Source organism: Balaenoptera musculus, chromosome 9 (assembly GCF_009873245.2).
Source record: "Balaenoptera musculus isolate JJ_BM4_2016_0621 chromosome 9, mBalMus1.pri.v3, whole genome shotgun sequence".
NCBI lineage: Eukaryota > Metazoa > Chordata > Mammalia > Artiodactyla > Balaenopteridae > Balaenoptera > Balaenoptera musculus.
Window position 1 is genome coordinate 47,199,657 of NC_045793.1, and position 21,488 is coordinate 47,221,144.

The 21,488-nt window shown below is 33.3% G+C and overlaps 1 protein-coding gene across 1 annotated transcript in view; it reads right to left on the reverse strand.

Annotated features, from left to right (window-relative positions):
* Nucleotides 1-1,705: 1,705 nt before the first annotated feature.
* ZNRF2 (zinc and ring finger 2) overlaps nucleotides 1,706-21,488 on the reverse strand; it is a 94,395-nt gene continuing 74,612 nt past the window's right edge. The window contains exons 3-5 of the mRNA XM_036863496.1: nucleotides 13,829-13,934; nucleotides 6,026-6,105; nucleotides 1,706-3,111 (exon numbers count right to left, since the gene is read on the reverse strand). Coding sequence (XP_036719391.1) covers nucleotides 6,048-6,105; nucleotides 13,829-13,934 — 164 coding nt within the window. The 3' untranslated portion in view covers nucleotides 1,706-3,111; nucleotides 6,026-6,047. The remainder of the gene's footprint in view (nucleotides 3,112-6,025; nucleotides 6,106-13,828; nucleotides 13,935-21,488) is intronic.

Consider the following 21,488-nt stretch of genomic DNA (forward strand, 5'->3'; position numbering starts at 1 on the left):
ACCCAACAGTTTAACATGACTTTTTTAGTTGTTTTGGCTACCACAAAATAATGAGTTATAGAAACCATTATTTATATTTCAATCAGACACTGCTCTTAAAACACAATCTATATCTGATTTATAACCAGATCTGAAAAACACAGATGAAGACTATTCTTAGTTTATTTCTCTGGGAAAGAGCCAAAAGAAGACAATAATTGTACTCATATACATTCTTACACTCTCTTACACATTTAGGGGGAAAAAAAGCCAGATCACCATAAGATGAGTCAAAATTGGCAATAAACCCATTATGAAGAAAAGAGCGGCACTGAAGTGAAATTTCAGAACACACTGCTTTCTATATACCCAACTGTGATCTTATTTGAAAACAAGTATTTACAAAGATTCTAGAAAACTATAACCAACTTGATAACTAGGGTTTCATTCTTTATTTTGTCTCCATAATATTCAGTTGTCAGTAGTTTCAGCTACACATTTAAACATGTAACGTGATTTTATGTCCTACTTACACTATTCAGTGTCTGTATATAAATTTACAAATATTATAAGTGACATTATGTACAATATTACTTATAATATTTTCCAGATTAGCAATTTTGAATTTAAATAAAAACTGGAGCATCTGGGCTTTAAAAAAATGTCAATTTCTAAATTCTTTTCAGGAAGTCACTGATGGAGACTGAATTTAAAGTAAAAAAAACAAAATGCTACCTTTTGTAAATTTTAACAAAAAAGGGATCACTATAAACAGATTTAAGTAGATACTGTTCTAGACAAATAATGAAGTAGCACTTGACACTGACAAACACTGAACTTTCTCTTAAACCACAGGAGCTTCTACTGTAGGAGCTGCAGCACGGAACCGTATGACAAACAAAGGCTAAGTGAATACGACTGTGAGTGTATGGTACAGGATAAAGAAGGAAAAGGGAATTTAGGCCAATAAACTTTAAAAGTCAATGAGTAAATTATATCAGAAAATCAACTTCGAAGAGAATATCAATAGTTAACTACCACAGCTATAGTAAATCTTTTCCTTCAAGAATGGAAGACGAGAAAATAATTCTTACCATAACAATACACCAGTAGAAAAAAAATTATTCACATTCTAAGAGGTTTTTCTTGGTGTGTGTGTGTGAGAGAGAGAGAAAGAGGGAGAGCAAGAGGGAGAGAAAGCTTACAAGATTGAAAATGTGAACTAAAGTGTATTCATATTAAGATTTTGTGATAACAGAAAAAATTTAAGGAAAGAATATTTTCTTTGAGCGAAGAATATTTTCCATAACTGGTTAAAAAAAAGCACCTATGAAACTGTGCTGTCAGCCGTCACAATGGAGGTTTTGGACTCTTCTATCAACTGCAGCATAACAAAAGACATTTCACAGTAATAACTTTAGGGAAAACATTACCTGGTTTAGGATCACACTGAAAGCAATGAAAAACTCTTTTAATTGTTTATAATATACATATTTTTCTGGGTAGCAGCAGTTGCTCCTGTACGTGCCCTTTTAAAAAATATGAAACAGAAGCAATAGAGTAGAAAAAAAATTGAGAAGGATAAGAATAGCAGCAATAAACAGAAAAGCAAACACTTAAATACATTAAAGAAGAGCTTAAAATAAGGAAACAGTACTGTGTAACTCTCAATTATACTGAGTAAAGTGCACTGCTTAAATTGTTCACTGATAATATTTTCCCTATGTTGAAAACATGAAATCTATTTATTGGTATTTTTGATATTAAAAAAAAAAAAAAGACATTCACTGTTGCAGCCCTGATAGCTCTCTTCCAGTATTTTTTAACCATTCAGATGTATTTTGTGGGAATATTTATTCACATAATTTTGCTTAATACATTTCTTTCTAAACAAGACTGAATTTAAAAGTCTCTAACATTTTCAATTACAGTAATAACACATTAATAAATTATAAATTAACAAAATCTTCATGTTTGCTTTAAAAAATCATTTATCAAATGCTAAACCCCAGATTATCTGGAAAATTAAAGATGCAAATTGCTATAAATCTGGCATCCCAATTAAATTCTGATTTTTAAAAGTATATAAAAATGTCCCTCAAATTATTCCAAGTTCCACTCAAGAAAATTTTATTTTACCCTTTTCATAAGTTATTAAGTTTACAACCTGCTAAACATTTTACCCAAATGTAGGAAAACTGCCTGGAGATGCAAAGCACAATAAAATAATTACATGAAAAGAACAAACAAAAATACCGGTTAAAACAAAGTTACTGTAGCTGGAAGCACTTAAAATTGGTAATTAGTATTTTTTTAAAGTTGCATAGCTGCAAGATGATTCATTGCTGATTAACTGTTGAGCAGTTTTATTTAAAAAGGAAACAACATATTTAATAAACTGCAATTCTGTAGATAATCCAAATTTAATTAATTAAAATATAATTATGTAACTTGATTTTTTTTTACTCTTTGGACTGCATTCTGATAATGTTAAACCTTTAATTTAAAGTATTAACATACTTCAGCTTTCCTATGTAGAAGTCTATTTTCCACTCTTGGGGAAAAAAAAAGAAAATCAAAGAACTTGAGATCATGGTCTACATTCAGAGAATGTTTTACTGCTTGATTACATTTCTTGGTTTCACATTCAAGACTTTAATTTTTAAGAAGTAAATTACGTGGTCTTCAATTTAAGAATAGATGAATGCAGGAACATCATGTTGGGGAAAATAAAGGGAACCCAAACTAAAACCCAAAACAAATTAAAAACAACTAGTTGCGCAGCTCTAGAGAACTTAATAAAAAGTAAATCAACTTTTAAATCAGTTAACTTTGGTGTCTGAATATAAAATGTTCATCAGTATTACCTACGTAGATGACTATTAAGGGATGTGCAGCATTTTCAAAATCCCTGTGTGTCCTTTATATGCATGTTTGGTACACTGAGTTCTGTGACAATTGTCCTCTCCTCAGCAGGATTTTTTTCCCTGTATGATTGTCCATCTCTGCATTACTGAGTCTCACAGAACTTAGATTTCTGGCTGAGTGTGCCTGCATTTTTGTTTTTGCTTTTCCAGAGATAAATCTTCATATCCTCTCAGTTTTTCAAGCATCTTGAAAAGACAAGGAAACCTGTGTAAAAGTGGATACATTTAGTTTAAGCAATGGTCCATGATAGTAATACAAATCAAAATACATTTCCCCATGAACATTGCTTTAGACTGTAAATTTTCATACACTTACTTAGTATTTTAAAAACTGATAAAATTTGTTTTCTGCAAAAGAACAAATCAAGGACACAGAAGGACCAATTAAAGCTTAAAATAGTTACAAAAAGTAGCCACTAAGTAACAGTCATTCCCCCTCCACAACAAAGACTACACCAAACTACAGAAAACACACACACACAAACACACACAATTTACTAAGCCCTCTCCAAGTAACTAAAAACCTCGAATTACAAATAGTGAACAATTTCCTAACTAATCAAGACCTTAGATATTCATGTATCTCCGTTTTGGGCTGACTACTAAATTTGTATGCTGAAGAGTATCAGAAGTGCTACTTACATGTTGCCTTAAAAAAAAAAAAAAGTTTTAACAACACTGAATCCTCTTCAAACCCACACATTTTTTTTTAACATTTTTATTGGCGTATAATTGCTTTACAATGTTGTGTTAGCTTCTGCTGTACAACAAAGTGAATCAGCTATACGTATACATATATCCCCATATCCCCTCCCTCTTGAGCCTCCCTCCCACCCAAACCCATACACTTTTAATCTAGGACAGCAAAAGGGATAGAAGAATTTATCATTTGACAAATAAGGGCAGTCAGAACAAAAGCAAAAACGTGAAAGAGTTGAGATATTCCATGTCTACACATTCTCAGAAATGACTCTTCAAGACCCATAGAGAAAGATTCCATTGGTTCACATTTCTGAGGGCAGCTGCCACCGAACTCAGGTTCCACAATGAAAAAAAAAATGAATAAGAAGATAACATTGATATATAAGGTAAGGAAACTGAAATGCTGTTTAAAACCAACAGACATGCATATTGACCATGAGATGAGATGCATGGTCCACATATCCCATAACCTCATTGTGACACTAAAAGAAAAATTTCGCTGATTAGACCATGTAATAAAATATTTTATATCATAAAATTCCATTTTCACACAAAAAAGTTTATTGACTAAAAAGATAAATTTTATCTATGGGTGAAAGATTTAGACATATTATTTTGATATGTGGAATACTAAGGTAAAAATTTCATTTTATTAGCATTGGTTTTTAGTACTTAAAAAGCTTCTAAAATTTTAGCTATAGCTTTACTTTATTGGCCCAGATGTAAGGTGACCCTGAAGACATTCCAAAGCATCCTCCTCTTCAAAAAACCCTTTACACAGTAAAATAAAAACATACATACATGCATGTATCCTCAAAATACCACTCCATCACCACACTTCTCTTATACAGCAACCTAATCCCAATTCATACCTCAAATGTGTCAAGGTATGATGATCTGAATCATCTCACAGTAAAAGGTTCAAAAGCTGATACAGTCTACCCAGGCCTTCACGTTTCACAGGCATAACCCTAATGTTATTAAGACAGAGGTCTCTCTCAATGTTGCAGCTCTTATTTCAGCTGCTATTATCTCAAATATATTTTGCCAATATTCTTATCTGCCGCTATTAAATGACCCTCATTAAGAGGGAACAGAATTCCTTGAATGTGTTTATTATCTCAACACCTCAAATTTAAGACCAGGAGTTACTGAAATAAAAGGAAATGGGGGAACAGCACAGGACTAGATCTCAGGTATTATCTGCTCTAGTTTCCTGCCTCCAGTCTTAGACATTGAGGAAAGATTGTTGTCTGTGACTATCTTGAGTCTCTCAACACAGAGGTTCTAACTCCTTCCAAAACAATTCCAAGATTGGCTAAAATATTCTGCCTTCATATAAAACACAATGCTTTATATCATTTTTGAAATGATAAAAATAAAAAGCTTTTCATATACATGAAGATAGCAATTAGGTTAACTATTTTTTCAAAGCTAAATGATGGAATATGAAAAAAGCAATACTCAAGTGAGGTTTTCATTTCAATTCGCTAAACATTTTCAGAAAATGCAGAGTCATGAATAAGCTACATCAATAGTGGAAAACAAATTCTGTATTTGGTTTAAAATTCAATTTTTTTTTTTTGTCTACTGTATAGGTAGGATACAAAAGTGAAAGATTAAATTGAACGAATGAATACAAATGCAACTTTCTGAAGAAACTGTTCCTACCTAATAATAGCAAAATAGCAAAGAACACAATCTTTTGATTCAATTCCCAGCTCTACTAAGGAACTAGCTATGTGACCTTGACAAGTCAAGTTTCCCTCTCTAAAACTTAATCTCATCATCTGCATAACAGGAGTAGTTAAGAGTACTGAGCTCAAAGGGTTGTTATACCAATTAGATGAGTTATAAATAGATGTAAAATGCTTAGACCAATCCCTGGCACATAATAATGCAATATAAATGCTAACTAATTATTATGATTAGAATTATATTATATTGCATTACCTAAAAACATACCTGGGAAGTTATGGATAAGAGTATGGAATTTGATTCTGTTGCTAACTACATGTCCTTGGACTGTTGGTGCAACGTGCTTCTTAATGTCATAGAACTTAATTACTCTGACCCTCAGGCTTCTCATTGGTAAAATGGGGTCATGATATTTACTTCATGGGGTTTTTTAAAGTATTAAACTAAAATTAAATAAGCTAAAGTGTTCTAAAGTACCAAAAATATAGAGTTTACTTAATATATGACTCTCTTCGGGAAATCAAGAAAGTTGTTTTTATGTATCTTTTAATGTGAGTTTTCTATACAGTAGCCTAATACAATGTCTGGAACACATACACACACACACACACACACACACACCCCTTAATTAATAAATGAGTGAATAAAAACGGTGGTTGAGAATGTATAACTCAGGTAACAGTTTAAAAAGCAATTAAAACAGAAAAAGGGAGAATTACCTATAAAACAGGAAGCTGATGCTTAATCTGAAGGGTGCTCAGGGCAAGATCTATTTACTTCAAACCATTCATCTATGCAGCTAGAAAAGAAATAAACCAGAAAAACGGAAACACTTACGTTTAATTATTTATATCATAACAGTCATAATAAAAATGCTTACTTCTTGACATTAATATATCTCTGTGGAAAAAAAATTCAATATTTTTAACGACCATATTTGGCATATAGAAATAAAAGATAAGAATATGTTTATTACATTCTGATTATTCTAAGCAGTTAGGAAAATGAATCTTTGCAAAATTATGCTATAAAGTACTTTAAAGTTTAAACAGAACAACCATTCCCAAAAGAGAACCTAAAGAACTACCACTTTACCAATATTCAAAATTAAAGGACAAATCTGGACAGATATTTCTCTCTTCAAACTAGTTGTTCATTTATGCAAATGTCAACCAGTTCATGCCATACATCAAACTTTTAAGCTTTAATTCTTGACAATACTGCATTACATTTTAAAAGACCATATTTATGTGATGTGAGTATTGAAAACTTAATTCTATCCCTTCCTTCCTGCAATACATATACATATACAAATAAATATACCATCATCCATTTGTATTTATAAACTATTTCATGATTTTATAGGAAGTTAAATATTAGAAAGTTAAATATTAGTTAAATATTTTATAGGAAGTTAAAGTTAAATAATACTATTTCATGATTTTATAGGAAGTTAAATATAGGAAGTTAAATATGCCCTAAGTTATATTAGGGCAGCAGAGCCTTTTAATTTTAGTTTTATAGATCTGCACTGTCCAGTGCAGTAAGCCACAAGCCACACGTGGCTATTTAAATTTAAATTAATTAAAATTAAAGAAAAATGCACATCCTCAGTCACACTAGCCACATTTCAAGTGCTCAACAGCCACATGGCTAGTGGCTACTCTACTAGATAGCACAGATATGTAACATTTCCATCACTGCAGAAAGTTCTAATGATAAACTCAAGGCCTTAAGAAGGTTAAGTAACTTGCTCAACAGCTAGGAAGTTACCCAAGCAGATTTTATACTGTTCAACATTCTCACTGTCGACACATTGCAAATTTGCATATGCCACAAAGCTAGAAGGCTTGGCTAATACGTTGAAGGGTAAAATTAATATTTATCCAACCTCATATCCTGACAGGTTGGTTTGATAGGTAAAAATGATGGATAAATTTAAAAGGAAAGAAGGTAAAAGATCTCAACCATATGACGTTCTTTCAATATCTAAAACAATTTCTGTTGTCATTAAGACTTTTGCTGTCTAAATAAACATGCCCAATTTGGCTTATGACACTGTTTTCATTCAGCCTGCTCTCTATTTGACTCACTTGGCTCTAGACGTCCTCTGGTCTACCAGAATACCTCTTACAACAAAGTACTGAGAAATGAACAAAATACTCCAGATGTGTTAACAATTCCCAATACATCTGAATAGTACACCCTCTGTGATCTAAAATGGGTACTTCTTATTTTACAATCATATGATTTCGGCTTATCTAGACAAAGAAACCATTTAAAATCCCAGGTCCTTCTTACATAAATTGCTATCAGCCCACATTATTTAAAATATTATATTTCTCTCTCCAAAATCCAGCAGAAAATCACTCTCCTGATTTTGGTGCTTTACTTTCTTAGGCATTTTCTTACTCTAAAACTATATATATGAGTATTCCAAAACAACGTATAGTACTGTTTCCATGTTTTAAATTTTATTTGAATACTACTATAAGGTATGCTTTTTTCTAGTGGCTTTTTTTCAGTCAATTTGAGGTTTGCAATTGTTAATAAATAAGGCTCTAGTTTTTACATTTTCACTGTGTATAGTGTTCCATCGTATAAGCACACTGCAATTTATGTATCCATTCTTTTACCAATGGACACTTTCAGTGATGCTATGAACATTCTTATACATCTCTTAGCCAGCACTACTCAAAAGGTGGTACACACAGTGCTAATCCTTGAGCTATCTGTTACCAGTCCTCTAAACACATTGTTTTGATTGACTTTTTTTTTTTTTTTTAAGCACTGCACAACTTTCTCAATGAAGACAGCACTGTATTGATTTATTTTCTGGTACAAGCTCCTTGATCTCACCCTGTACCTGCACACTAAGTAGTAGTAGCAGCACTGTCCTGGAGCACAAGATCAAAAATCCCTCCAGAGCATATACCTAGGAGTGGAATTACTGAGCTGTAGGATATGTACAGCAGACACATTTGTATGATTACTGGACACTTGTGGCTCCTTTTTATGAACTGGCTGTCAACAACTTTTGCCAATTTTTCTATTTTGATTTGTCTTTTCCTTATAGATTTGTAAGAAGTTATTATCCAGATATTTCAGCTGTAACATAATACACACATTTTTGATGAACCTTGCTTTCTACAAAACTATTCACTAAAAATAACAGGGTTTATGAGAGAAAAAAAACAGGTTAAAGGCAGACCACTCAAATAATACAACCCTGTAACCGGAACAAAGCTGTGCTCCTTCCAAACAAATAAAATACCTCTGTAAATATAGGATTTTTTAAAAAAGGGTGAGGTTAGCTTGATATAAAGAGGATTAAGGAAGGATTGATACTGTTGAGTTACAGAGACAAAAGCCAAAGCACAAAATTTGAGAACTATGAAGTAAGCAGGCACTTCCAAAATAAATCCCAGGGCCTAACTGAATTGGGTGTGAGTCTACTTGGTGAATGGGCATCCTTAAAGTTAACTGTATTCTTCCATGGCTTGCTTCCATATTTGCTTTTATTTGATGGAGCAAAGCATTAATGTGCTGAAAAATATTATATATGAACCAGTATGATGTGATTATATTGTCGCCCTTCTATACCTTTACCAACTGCAATGAGCTAACTGCATTACAGAAAGTTGCTGAAGCAGAGTACTGTTTCAGATAGAAAAACTTTTGTTGTTATGAAAACACTCTGAGGTCTAGTTTTTAACTTTTTCACAGTATCATGATGCAAAAAAAGTTTAAAATTTTAACGTAGTCAAATTCATCAACTTTTCTTCTAAGTTTTTATGGGGAGGTTATCTTAGCCCCCCAAATAATTCCTTACCATGAGGTTAAGAACATCTCTCTATATTCTTTCCAACACTTTAGATTTTAGTTTCCACGGGCAATTAATCTGGAATTCTTATTTCAAATGTAAAATAGGATTCAATTATTTTTTCATATCCATAACAGTATCAATAACAGTATTTTTTCATATCAATAACATATCAATCGATCCCAGTGCCATTCATTGAATAGTTCATTCTTATCTTTACTATACTGTAATACCACCCTTGGGAAACCAATTTTTCCATTCATGTTAAACAAACACTTACATAGCACCTATTATATGCCAGAACTTTCTAAAAACAACTCATTTAAAACCTCAGAAAAGGGACTTCCCTGGTGGTCCAGTGGTAAAGAATCTGCCTTTCAATGCAGGGGACACAGGTTCGATCCCTGGTCAGGGAATTAAGATCCCACATGCTGCAGGGCAACTAAGCCCGCGCACCACAACTACTGAGCCCGCATGCCTCACTACAGAGCTTGCGTGTGGCAAACTACAGAGCCTACGTGCTCTGGAGCCCACATGCCACAACCAGAGAGAGAAAACCTGCACACCACAACTAGAGAGAAGACCGCACACCACAACGAAGAACCCGTGCCCCGCAACAAAAGATCCCACATGCCGCAACAAAGGCCCGACGCAGCCAAAATTAAATAAATAAATAATAATAATAAAATAACCTCAGAACTTTATGAAGTTGGTACTATTGCCTCATTTTACAGATTAAGGCAGAGAAAAATTAAGTAACTTGACCAAGATGACACAGTGAATTAACAGAGGCGCTGGAATTCAAACCTTAGGAATCCTGACTCCCAACAGTCCATGCTCTTAACCTCCAAGTTACGTTGTCTCTCCGTATATGCATGGGTGTTTATGGACTCTATTCTTTCCCACTTACCCACCTATATCCTTTCCAAACTGTCTTAATTAATAGTCCTATGGTGAATTTGTACAGGACAAGCTCCCTGCCCCCAGCATCGCTTTCTTCTTTATGAGTGTCTCGACTATTCTTGGCCCTTTGTTCTTTTATCCATATATATTTAAGAATCAACTTGTCAAGTTACATGAAAAAACTAGTTGAGATTTGACTGGAATAGCATTAACTACATAGATTTGGGGTGAAGTGACATCTCTATGACATTGAGTTTTCCTAGCCACAAAAAGGTACCTGTATTTACTTCAAACCTTCCATAATATCTTTCAATAAAGTTTTAAAGTCTTGAATATCTTAAGATTTATTCTCAACATACTTTATTCCCGTTGTAGTTTCTGTTGCTGTTAATGTTTTTATTCTAAAAAAAAGTTATATATATTTTTTGTACTGGGATATGAATGCAGCTGGTTTTCATATGTTGAGCTCATATCTGGCAACCCAGCTAAATTCTTATTAATTTTAATATATTATCGAATATTTATTCTTTGCTTTTGATTTTAAATTATTAATAATATAGAATTTATTAATACGGTCTTTTTCCTCTGTTAATGTGGTAACTTATATACATAAATTTTCTAATCACATATATCTTTGCATTCGTAGCATAAATCCAATTTGGTTGAAAGGCATTATTTTCTATCTATATTGACAAATTTGGGTTTGCTAGTATGTTTTTGGATTTTGCATTTATATTCATAAATGAGAGTTCCTTTTAATTTTCTTTCTTATCCTGTCCTTGTCTGATTTGGGTTACCAAGTTTATACTATTCTCATAAAATAAGTGGGAGAACCTTCTATCATCTTCTACTTTTGGGGGGAATTTACTACTGTTAACATGGTGTTCTTTGGACATCTGGTAAATTTGCTGTCAAACTGTCATCGTGGGTCTGTTTTTAGGTTTTTGGTGTGGTTTTTTAAAAAATATTTGTGGTTTTTCAGGGTTAGTCTTAATAACTACTTATGATAGTTATTAGTCTATTCAGGTTTCCTACTTCTTTTTGAGTCATTTTGGACAATATTATATTTTTAAGGAAACTGCCTGTTTTGTTTAAATTTTTTACTTGAAAAGTATAAAATTTTTCACAGAATTTTCCAATCGTTTTTAATTTCTGCCATATCTAGAGTTACGTGTTCCTTTTCATTCCTATACTGTTTATTTTTTCCTTCTAGAGACAATCTTGCTAGAGGCTAATCTATTTTATTATTCTTTTCAAAGAACCAACTTTTGACTTTGTCAGTCTCTACTCTAGTGTGTAATTTTTTCATTCAATTTTTTCTTCTCTGATCTTTATTGTTTTGTGTTTATTGTTACCAATTTTCTAATTTCAGTAAGAACTTGGATTATTGATTTTCAGTCTTTTAAAAAATATTTTAAATTAATTAATTAATTAATTAATTTTTGGCTGCGTAGGGTCTTTGTTGCTGCGCACGGGCTGTCTCCAGTTGCAGCAAGCATGGGCTACTCTTCATTGCAGTGCGCGGGCTTACCGTGGTGGCTTCTCTTGTTGCGGAGCATGGGCTCTAGGTGCGCAGGCTCAGTAGTTGTGGCACACAGGCTTAGCTGCTCCGTGGCATGTGGGACCCTCCCAGACCAGGGATCAAACCCGTGTCCCCTGCATTGGCAGGAGGATTCTTAACCACTGCACCACCAGGGGAGTCCTTTTCAGTCTTTCTTTTAACACAAGCCTTGGTTTTCACTATTATTCAGTTCAGAGTATTTTCTAAGTTCCCTTATGACTTCTTCTTTGATCACAGAATATTTATCTTTTGTCACTGACATCAAACTGAGCTCAGAGAACAGCATTCTGTATGGTACCAACGTTTTGTGGTTTGTTAAGACTTGTCTTATGGTCTAGTACATGATCAATTTCTACAATACTTCATACGTACTTGAAAAGAAAATGTACTAATTGCTGGGTGCAGATATACACATACACATCCATTAGATCAAATCTGTTAACTGTATTGCTCAATTTTTCTAGGTCTTAACTAATTTTGTGTATGTCTGCTTGCCTCAGTGAGAAGTGTATTGAAATTTCCCATTATCATGATGGATCTGTCAATTTTTTCTGACAGTTCTACGAATATTTTGAGACTGTGTTCTTTAGTACACAAAAAATTGAATTTTATATAATTTTATCATCATAAAATATTAATACTTTCTGCAATAAAATTAATTTTGTCCAATATTAATTTAGCTTTGTCAGTTTTACTTTAGTTAATATTTGCCTGGATATGGTTTACTATCCCTTTACATCCATATTTTTCTATAACCCTTACATTTAAGTGTGTTGCTCATCAACAGCATATCCCAATCTTTTGTTTTCAACTGGTTACTTTGATCTATTTGGATTTATTATAATTACTGATATTGGATTTATTTTTGCCTCTTTGTTTTGGTACTATTTACTATTTTCTCTATGTTTTCCCCAACCCCCATGCCCTGCTTTTAAATAAAATTCCACATTATTTCTTTTATTGCTTTTAAAGTTATAGTTTTCTATTCTTTTTGTAGGTTACCTTAAATCATCTTAAATCAAATTTTTCCTGAAACCAAGAACACTTTATGAGAAACCAGATGGGCTCTGGAGTCAAACAGACATGGCTAGAATCTCAGTTCTTCCATTTATTACCAGCTATGCGACCTTGGAGAGATTGCCTATGGTCCCCAGCTTATTTCCTCAGCTGTACAATGAGATTGTTACAAGGCTTATATAAGATAACCTATTCAAGAAGCTATGGACAACACCTGGGTCACAGTAAATGCTTAACAAATGGTAGCCTTTGGGATGCAAACAGATATGGGCTTAAGTTTTAGTACTAGCAGGAAAAAGAAGGCCTTTTTTTTTTTTTTTTTTTAACATCTTTACTGGAGTATAATTGCTTCACAATGGTGTGTCAGCTTCTGCTGTATGACAAAGCGAACCAGTCATACGTGTATATACATATGTTCCCATATCTCTTCCCTCTTGCATCTCCCTCCCTCCCTATCCCACCCCTCTAGGTGGACACAAAGCACCAAGCTGATCTCTCCGTGCTATGCGGCTGCTTCCCACTAGCTATCTATTTTACATTTGGTAGTGTATATATGTCCATGCCACCCTCTCACTTCGTCCCAGCTTACCCTTCCCCCTCCCTGTGTCCTCAAGTCCATTCTCTACGCCTGCGTCTTTATTCCTGTCCTTCCCCTAGGTTCTTCAGAACCTTTTTTTTTTTTTAGATTCCATATATTTGTGTTAGCATACAGTATTTGTTTTTCTCTTTCTGACTTACTTCACTCTGTATGACAGACTCTAGGTCCATGCACCTCACTACAAATAACTCAATTTCCTTTCTTTTTATTGCTGAGTAATATTCCATTGTATATATGCGCCACATCTTCTTTATCCATTCATCTGTCGATGGACACTTAGGTTGCTTCCATGTCCTGGCTATTGTAAATAGAGCTGCAATGAATATTGTGGTACATGACTCTTTTTGAATTATGGTTTTCTCAGGGTATATTCCCAGTAGTGGGATTGCTGGGTTGTATGGTAGTTCTATTTTTAGTTTTTTAAGGAACCTCCATACTGTTCTCCATAGTGGCTGTATCAATTTACATTCCCACCAACAGTAAGGCTATTGTTTTTTAAGAAATGGGGAAAGGGAGTTTCAATGAAGAAGAAATCTTTTCAGCCCTAACTACAAAAGTGTGAAACTTGAGAAAGGTCTTTTAGTCTAATATCAATTTGGTTAACATAAAAATAAACTTACCCTTTATGATATATGCATAGACAAGGCAGTCGTGCTATAGTATCTCCCTGCTGCAATTCTTCAAGGCATATTGCACATTCCCCAGCATCTTTACTCAGCACATCCTCTGAGAAAAAAGAAAATGAGTTTAGGACAATAAAACTGAAAGAATTATGTGAATGCTAATTTATAAAGAGTGGTGACTGGCATATTTTGTCAGAAATACATAAAACTCAGCACCTATAATTGAAATGCTATTCACAAATCAGTGAATAATGTTTACCTTTACTTATGGACAGTGTCTCTCATTTCCATTTAGATTTCATTGAGGCATTGCAGTTAGTAATTAAGAACAGTATGGAATCCTCCAACTTGCAAAAGACTTTGCTATAAAACTTTATCAGTAAGTCAGTTATTTGGAATTTGGAATTTATTGTCCTTATCCTACTAATCAATATTAATTTGGTGCCCAAGCTAGTTAAAAAAAGTGTATAGAGTATAACATGGCAGAAAAGACATGAAAATACTATTGTAATTTTTAAAATTCTAAAATAACAAAATTGCATAAGTTAAAGAAATCATCTTGAATATAGGACTTTTAAAAAAATCTGCTTAATTCAAGAAAATACAAAGGTAAATCAAAGCTTTTGTGTAGATTCTGAAAGGGATTTTTGGAAACTTGAGGATTTCAGGCATAAGGCTCAACAATTCTTCTTAATCCTTTTTTTTTTTAACATTAAATTTCCCAATTTTAATAACTGTACTATATTTAGGTCTTAATCCTTTCCCATGACAATGCCAAGTCTACTCCAGGCAGCAATTAGACTAACTTGCACGGTATTTTAATCACTTTGTTTAAAATATTCCTATGGTGAAAGCCTTTATAAAGCAAAAATTCCTTTCGGGAAAAAAAAAAAAGCTTCTCTCAATTTATGTTTTATACTGAAATTTTAATTTAAATTACATTTTATTAACGTTAAATTTTAATTTTAAAAGGATCTTGCCTAAAATAGAGTATATTAGCCGGACATACTTTGTGACTCTTTTTAAATGAGGAATAACTAAAACATGCCATTAAAACTGTTGAAGAGTACACATTCTTAGTAAGTTTAGAGAACAAAAAGCAAAAGCAGGAAAATGCAATATAAATTTATATCACAAATAGATAAATTACTGGTTTTGGAAATAAAAACCAAACAAGCTAAAGGGGAAAGGCTGCATTAATCTCTACCTAAGTGCTTAAACACAGAGCAAGGTAGGAAAGTTTCCTAAAATTAAGCATTTATCTGCTAGTCCCATACCTCTTATAAACACCAACAAATTTAATTGTGCACATATCTGTAATAGTTCCTTCTAGAAAAATCCATTCTATAAGTAGTTCCCCCTTTAGTTATTCATTTTGAGATAGCACATTAAGATGAAATACAGACTCTATTTGGCCTACAGAAAGTAAGGTACCAGCAGATGATTTACCTATAAGGCTAGAGGGGGTAAGAGGGCAACTTCCACAGAAAAAGGAAAGGCCTTAGCAAGAAGGCTTATGCTTTCAGAATCTAGGGAATATGGTTGATGTAATTTTAGCTAACTATTGGGTAGCTCACAAGCTAATATATCACATCAAAGACTTAACCAGAAGAAGATTTTTGGGCAAGTGGAACTGGGTAAATGAAAAATGATGCCTATTAACACTCCCGTCAAGAGTCCTCTCCCCATTTTTCTTTTCTTGACCCTGGAGGTCCCAACCGCAACCCCGACCCCACCTGCAACCCCAAGTCTTTCCTACTTCTCTTGATCTCCATGTTCCTCTTATTGTTCTGGATAGCTTTCCACAGATAGGGGACCAGTTTAATGTAAAGCACCTAACTAGTGTTAAAGTTAATTGGTATATTGGAACCCACAAAATGGAAGTCATCTCAGTGGCTCTGACCACGTCCCAAACCTATACCTAAGTCAGCCTGCACTACAGAAAATACCTCACTCTCAAGGAAACCCAACACCAATCACAATCCTCCAACTCAGCTTTAGCTAGCCTACCTTGCCCTAGAAAATAGAACCTGTAAGCCTTATAAGGAAACCCCCAGCCTCCTAGCTAATCATGTCCTGTTTTCACAGTGCCTCTTCTAAGGCCCCATAAAACTCACTCTTGCCCAAAATCCCCTGGGGAGGTGCTTATTAGGCAGTGTAGTCCCCCAATCTATGGATTGTTTTTCCATTGAATAAAGGACATCAAACTTGTTACCAAATTTTTTAGTTTTATCATTTAACACTAGGATGATAGCAATGAAAAAAAGAGGAAAAGATTTGAAGGAAACATTAAAGGATCATAGTACAGGTATAATTCCAAATAATATGGAATTTTTTGTGGTATGTTCTCACCACTTAGATTTTTTTCACCACAAAGATATACCACATCATAACATAAATCCAAGTCCCACAACTAACTTCAAAAAATTAACCATCACTTTTTATCAAGCCTAAGACATCAATAATTATAAGATGCACCATGAGTTTTATATTTCACCAAGAAAAAAATGCTTCCATTAAACTATGACACAAATCAATTTTAAGACATGTCTCATTTTTCAGAGTTGTTAAAATTTATAAAAAGAAGTGTGTCTTAGAATTGATGGACTAGGGTATCAAATTTTCTACCTTTTGGAATACAGTAACAATGCATCTAGATTTAAGTATAAAGGAACCAAAAAATCTCTATTAACATAAATTAGATAGACCAGCTTTTAAAAAATAAAAAGTATTGCCACATTTTTGCCATATAAATCTATGTAACAGATTCTCAACACAAAATAAAAATAGGTAGAAATCCACGAAGTAAAAGCTTCTGAATTCATTGTTCACAGAAATGTGTCTTACAATGCTTTTATGTTGACCTATAACTACCAACTCTCATTTCTTTATTACAATAGGTTTTAAAAATCTTTGAGTTGGGAAAATTTTAGTATTTTAAAAGGCCTTGGTTATCCTGTTTATAAGAAAATTTATTTACAGTACAACAAAGACAAATCCAATCTGCATATAATTAACAGAATAATATATATTTTAAGAATATAATGATATGCTTTGCAGGTACTAATTTTAAAAAATCTTTTTAGTTTAATCTAGAATGACATATTAATGTCAGTCATTTTAATCAGAAGATCCTAAAGCCCAAGTAATAAAAAATATGCAGAACTGTACTTTCTATGTTAAGATATACATATATATATATACACATACATGTATATGTGTGTATATGTGTGTGTGTATGTATATACATATATACATACACACACACACACACATATACGAACATTCCAAACACATTAATTTCAGTGCAGAAGCAGCCCAATAGCCAATGTAAACAGTTTCTAATGAAATGATCTCTGCTCAGAAAATTAAAAGTTAACATTAACATATTATAGCCACTGCTCAACTGCATTTTGATAAGCAACTCTGAGTTAAAAGACAGTTCGTTCTCAACAGTTACTGCCCCAAGTAGCAAATGCTTAATTTTCAAATTTGAAAGTCTTATTTCCAATAGAATCTGTCTTTGTACGTTTGAAGGTATTTATTTTTGAAAAGTTACTATGCAATGTGATTAACTTTTGACTGGAGGTTTTCTAGAGTATGCCCCTCTCCTACCCTATTGTGACATTGTACTTTCTTTCAAAGGGAAGTTTTCAGCTTAGTAATGAGATACATGCAGAGTTAAATAGGGCCTAGAAATACCACTAAATCCAGGACATTGAAGCATCTTTAAGACAGCTGAGAAAAGATTATTAAAAGTCTTTAGCTAATCAATTGAAAACCGTCATGAAGAAACCATCTCAGGCAATAAGGAGTCAATGTTTTAGGACTAGAATACCTTAAGGGTAGACTACTAACTAGCCAAAATTAATATGAGAAAAGCAGAGAAGGGAACACAAATAGATTTAACTACCATGGTTGGCTAGTATGGAATTCCCGCTCTCCACAAACACTGATTAGTGGAGAGATACTCAAGACTGTGAACAGGAAACTAAACTTGTGTTGCTTTTTCAAAAGTGTTGATGTCCCACCTAACAGCTGGAATCAGTGTATTCCTTATCAGTCTAATTCTTTGACTTATTCACATGGTCTATGCATTAATTTAGAGGTACTGATACAGGAAAAGAAGAATTAAACCTGGAATAGAACAATGATTTTATCAAGAAGTAGGCACCAGAATCACTTGGGTATGTATTCTGCTCAACAGAGAAACAAAACAAAACAAAACAAAAAAACATATACCTGGGCCCCATCCCTAGAGATTCTGAAATATACACCTGCTTCAGAAAACAACTGCTATCAAGGAAAGAGCATGCTGAAATAGAAAGAGCATAAGATTTAAAGTTGCAAGCGATATATGAATTTCCATTCTCACTATTAGTTAGGTACATAACCTCCAAAATGTTGGTCACCCTTGAGTTTCCTTTTACTCTTCTTTAATACTAGCATTAATAAAGGTATTCAAAATATTATATAGAGATGAAATTTTAAAGACTCTTGTGTGAAATTTCATGTTATAAAAACACTATACAAAATATTAGTTTTTATCATTATTATCAGAAAAACCTTTATGACTTCTTGAAAAACAAAGTTGGTCATTTTTCTCTTTCCTCTTCTCCCCATTCTGGTTATTCTAGTTGTTGCAATTTTATAAATTGTCATAAATAATCCCATGGCCAACAGAAACTTCTATAGGATACTCTTGACCCAGCCATTTCTAGAGACCTATTATAATTGCCAGACTGGGAACAACTCCATACAAATGATACTGCCTAATGAACTTTTAAACGTTTTGGCTTCATTCTATATTTAAAAGTATTATAAATGTCCACTTTGCTACATGCTTTTAGAAGTACTTAAGTCTTTTATTAATCCTATGAGGTAACTAAGGTTACCTCCATTTTACAGATAAAGAAACTGAGGCTCAAATAAATTAAGTAACTTACCAGAAGTTACTAAACTAGTAAGTTCTAGGGTCAGGATTCAAATTTAGGGTAAGTCTTTGGCCTTTCTACAACTTCATGAATTTTGCTACAAAACAATTTCACTTTAAGAGTATAAATACAGAAGCAAACTGTTTTAGGCAACGTTAGATTTGAATATTAAAGGTGAGGATGGCTACCTATTTAGAGGAAGTATGCTTAAGACTGGTCATATGCTTTATCTTCTGGAGTTATTAAACTGCTATAAAAACTGGTATCAGAAATGAACTCACACTTTACCGCTTACTTCCTTCTATGGAACAGGAAAACAGCCCTGTCCAACAGAACTTTCTATGATGACAGAAATAATCTTTTATCTGTGTTGTCCAAACAGTAGCTACTAGCCACATATGGCCTGAAAATAGCATTTGAAATGTGTGCAACTGAGGAACTGAATTGTAAATTTAATTTTTGCAAAATGTGAAATCTATATATTTCAATATAGTAGATAAGAAACATACATTTGTAAACTAAAAACTTCTGTAAATTGTTATCTTACTCATAGCCTCAAGCTCTTAATTTGCATCACCCAAAGAAATTACTTAAAATTCAAGCAGCCAAATATGCAAAATTAAAATATTTAGCAAGTACAAGCACATATCCATATAGTTACTGCAGATCAAGACAACATGAACAAAAGCAGACAGCCAAAATCCTTTGGGGTGGTGGGGGAGAAAAACAACAACTAAGACCAAATTTGTTAGAGGCAGCCAACAAAACTCCATGCGAAAATTTCATAATCATCACAACCTTATTTTCAGATCAAGCATCCAAAGGTATATGATCTTTTCAGCAAAATACAATGCCAAGCACTATTATGGATCAGGCATTTTACCTGAAGACTTATTTTTTGTTCTTGAACCCTCAATGATAGCAGTAGAAAACAAAAGCAGCTGAAATGTGAAATAATCCCTAGAAAAATCGAGAATTAAAAAAATTCACAACATTAGTAAGAAGCAATTACTCAAAGAATGAAAAATTGTGGCTCACAAGGTTTATTAATAAATACTTTCAGATATAAAGTTATATCTAATGGACTTAAGAGAAGTTAACATTAATATTCTAGATTATAGATCCGTGAGATGTTACTGTACTCAAGTATCATTAAGGGGAGTTAGAAATGATATTTAACAAAGGAAAACAGTCATTTTCACTGTAAGATTAATATATCAATAAAAACATGGGGATAACCTTTACTAAACTGTCTAAAACTCAAAGTTCATGGTCAGGGTCAAATTTTACCCTGTTTGGAAACTTCTTATTCTGGTTTGACGAGAAATTGTGGGCTTCCTCTGCCTAGATGCTACTGACATTTACTGCATCAATGCTTTCTTTAGTTTAAATATAATTGAGAATTGGCTAAACATATAGCCACTTTTCATTTGCATTGTTAGAAACTTACTTTAAAACTAAGACTATTCTTCAAGAGGAGACAGAAGTTGTGACTCTTCTGATGACTTTTAAGGAAAGATGTGTACTCTTGGGAATATTTTGGAAATTGACATTTGGCACCTTCTCCAAGAAAATGTAAGTAAAATAAAATGGAACCCAAAGTATATACTCTAAAAGGTAAAATATACAAAAACAACACTAACTAAATACTTATAGATTTAGCTTTCTTGGACCTTTTTATTTCTAACTCGCCTAAAAAAATAGCTCAGGATTAAGTATTTTATAAAACCAGCTACCGGGACTTCCTTGGTGGCGCAGTGGTTAAGAATCCGCCTGCCAATGCAGGGAACATGGTTCAATCCCTGGTCCATGAAGATCCCACATGTCACGGAGCAACTAAGCCCGTGTGCCACAACTACTGAGCCTGCGTTCTACAGCTGGCGAGCTACACTACTGAGCCCATGCGCCACAACTACTGAAGCCCGCGCGCTTAGAGCCATGTTCCGCAAGAGAAGCCACTGCAATGAGAAGCCCGCGCACAGCAACAAAGACCCAACGCAGCCAAAAATTAATTAATTAATTTTTTAAAAAAAAGGTACCTAATAAGCTGCAAGAAGTTATACAAGTCATCTAAGAAATTTTTAAATTACCAAATTACTTCCCAATCTTCATACCAAATTAAGATTACTTTCCTTTACTCCCTCCCTGTTACAAATCACTGATTTGCTAAACCCTGAACAAGTGTTTACCTAAATGAATTGTCCACATTAAAAAGTTAAAAAAAACCCCAAAAACCAAACAAAAAAATACCCCAAAACACACACATACAGAAAAGAAAAAAAAAAAAAGAAAAGAAACTGCTGAATATATACAAAATTAAAATAAAATATACTTTGAACTAAAAAGTTTCAGGTCCATTTTTGTTTTGAATCAATGCAGAGAGAAAAACATCAGTCCTAAAAAAAACAAAAAAGCTGATTTTCAAACTTAATTTATGATTGTATACTTTTAGAATTAGATTAATGTATTAAATTATAATGTAGGCTTTAATGGCAATAACAAAAGAGTCAAACAATCTGGGTAATATAATGTAGCAAATTTTTAAAAAGTGTTACTTATAGACAGTTCTAGGTTCAAATTCCAACTCTGCAACGGGTTTAGGAATATAATGGGGCAACAATACCTACTTCATAGGGCAGTGGTAAGAATTAAATAATATCTGTTAAATACCTACCACTGTACCTGGCAAGGAGCAGGTATGTTCTGAATACTAGCTATGTGAT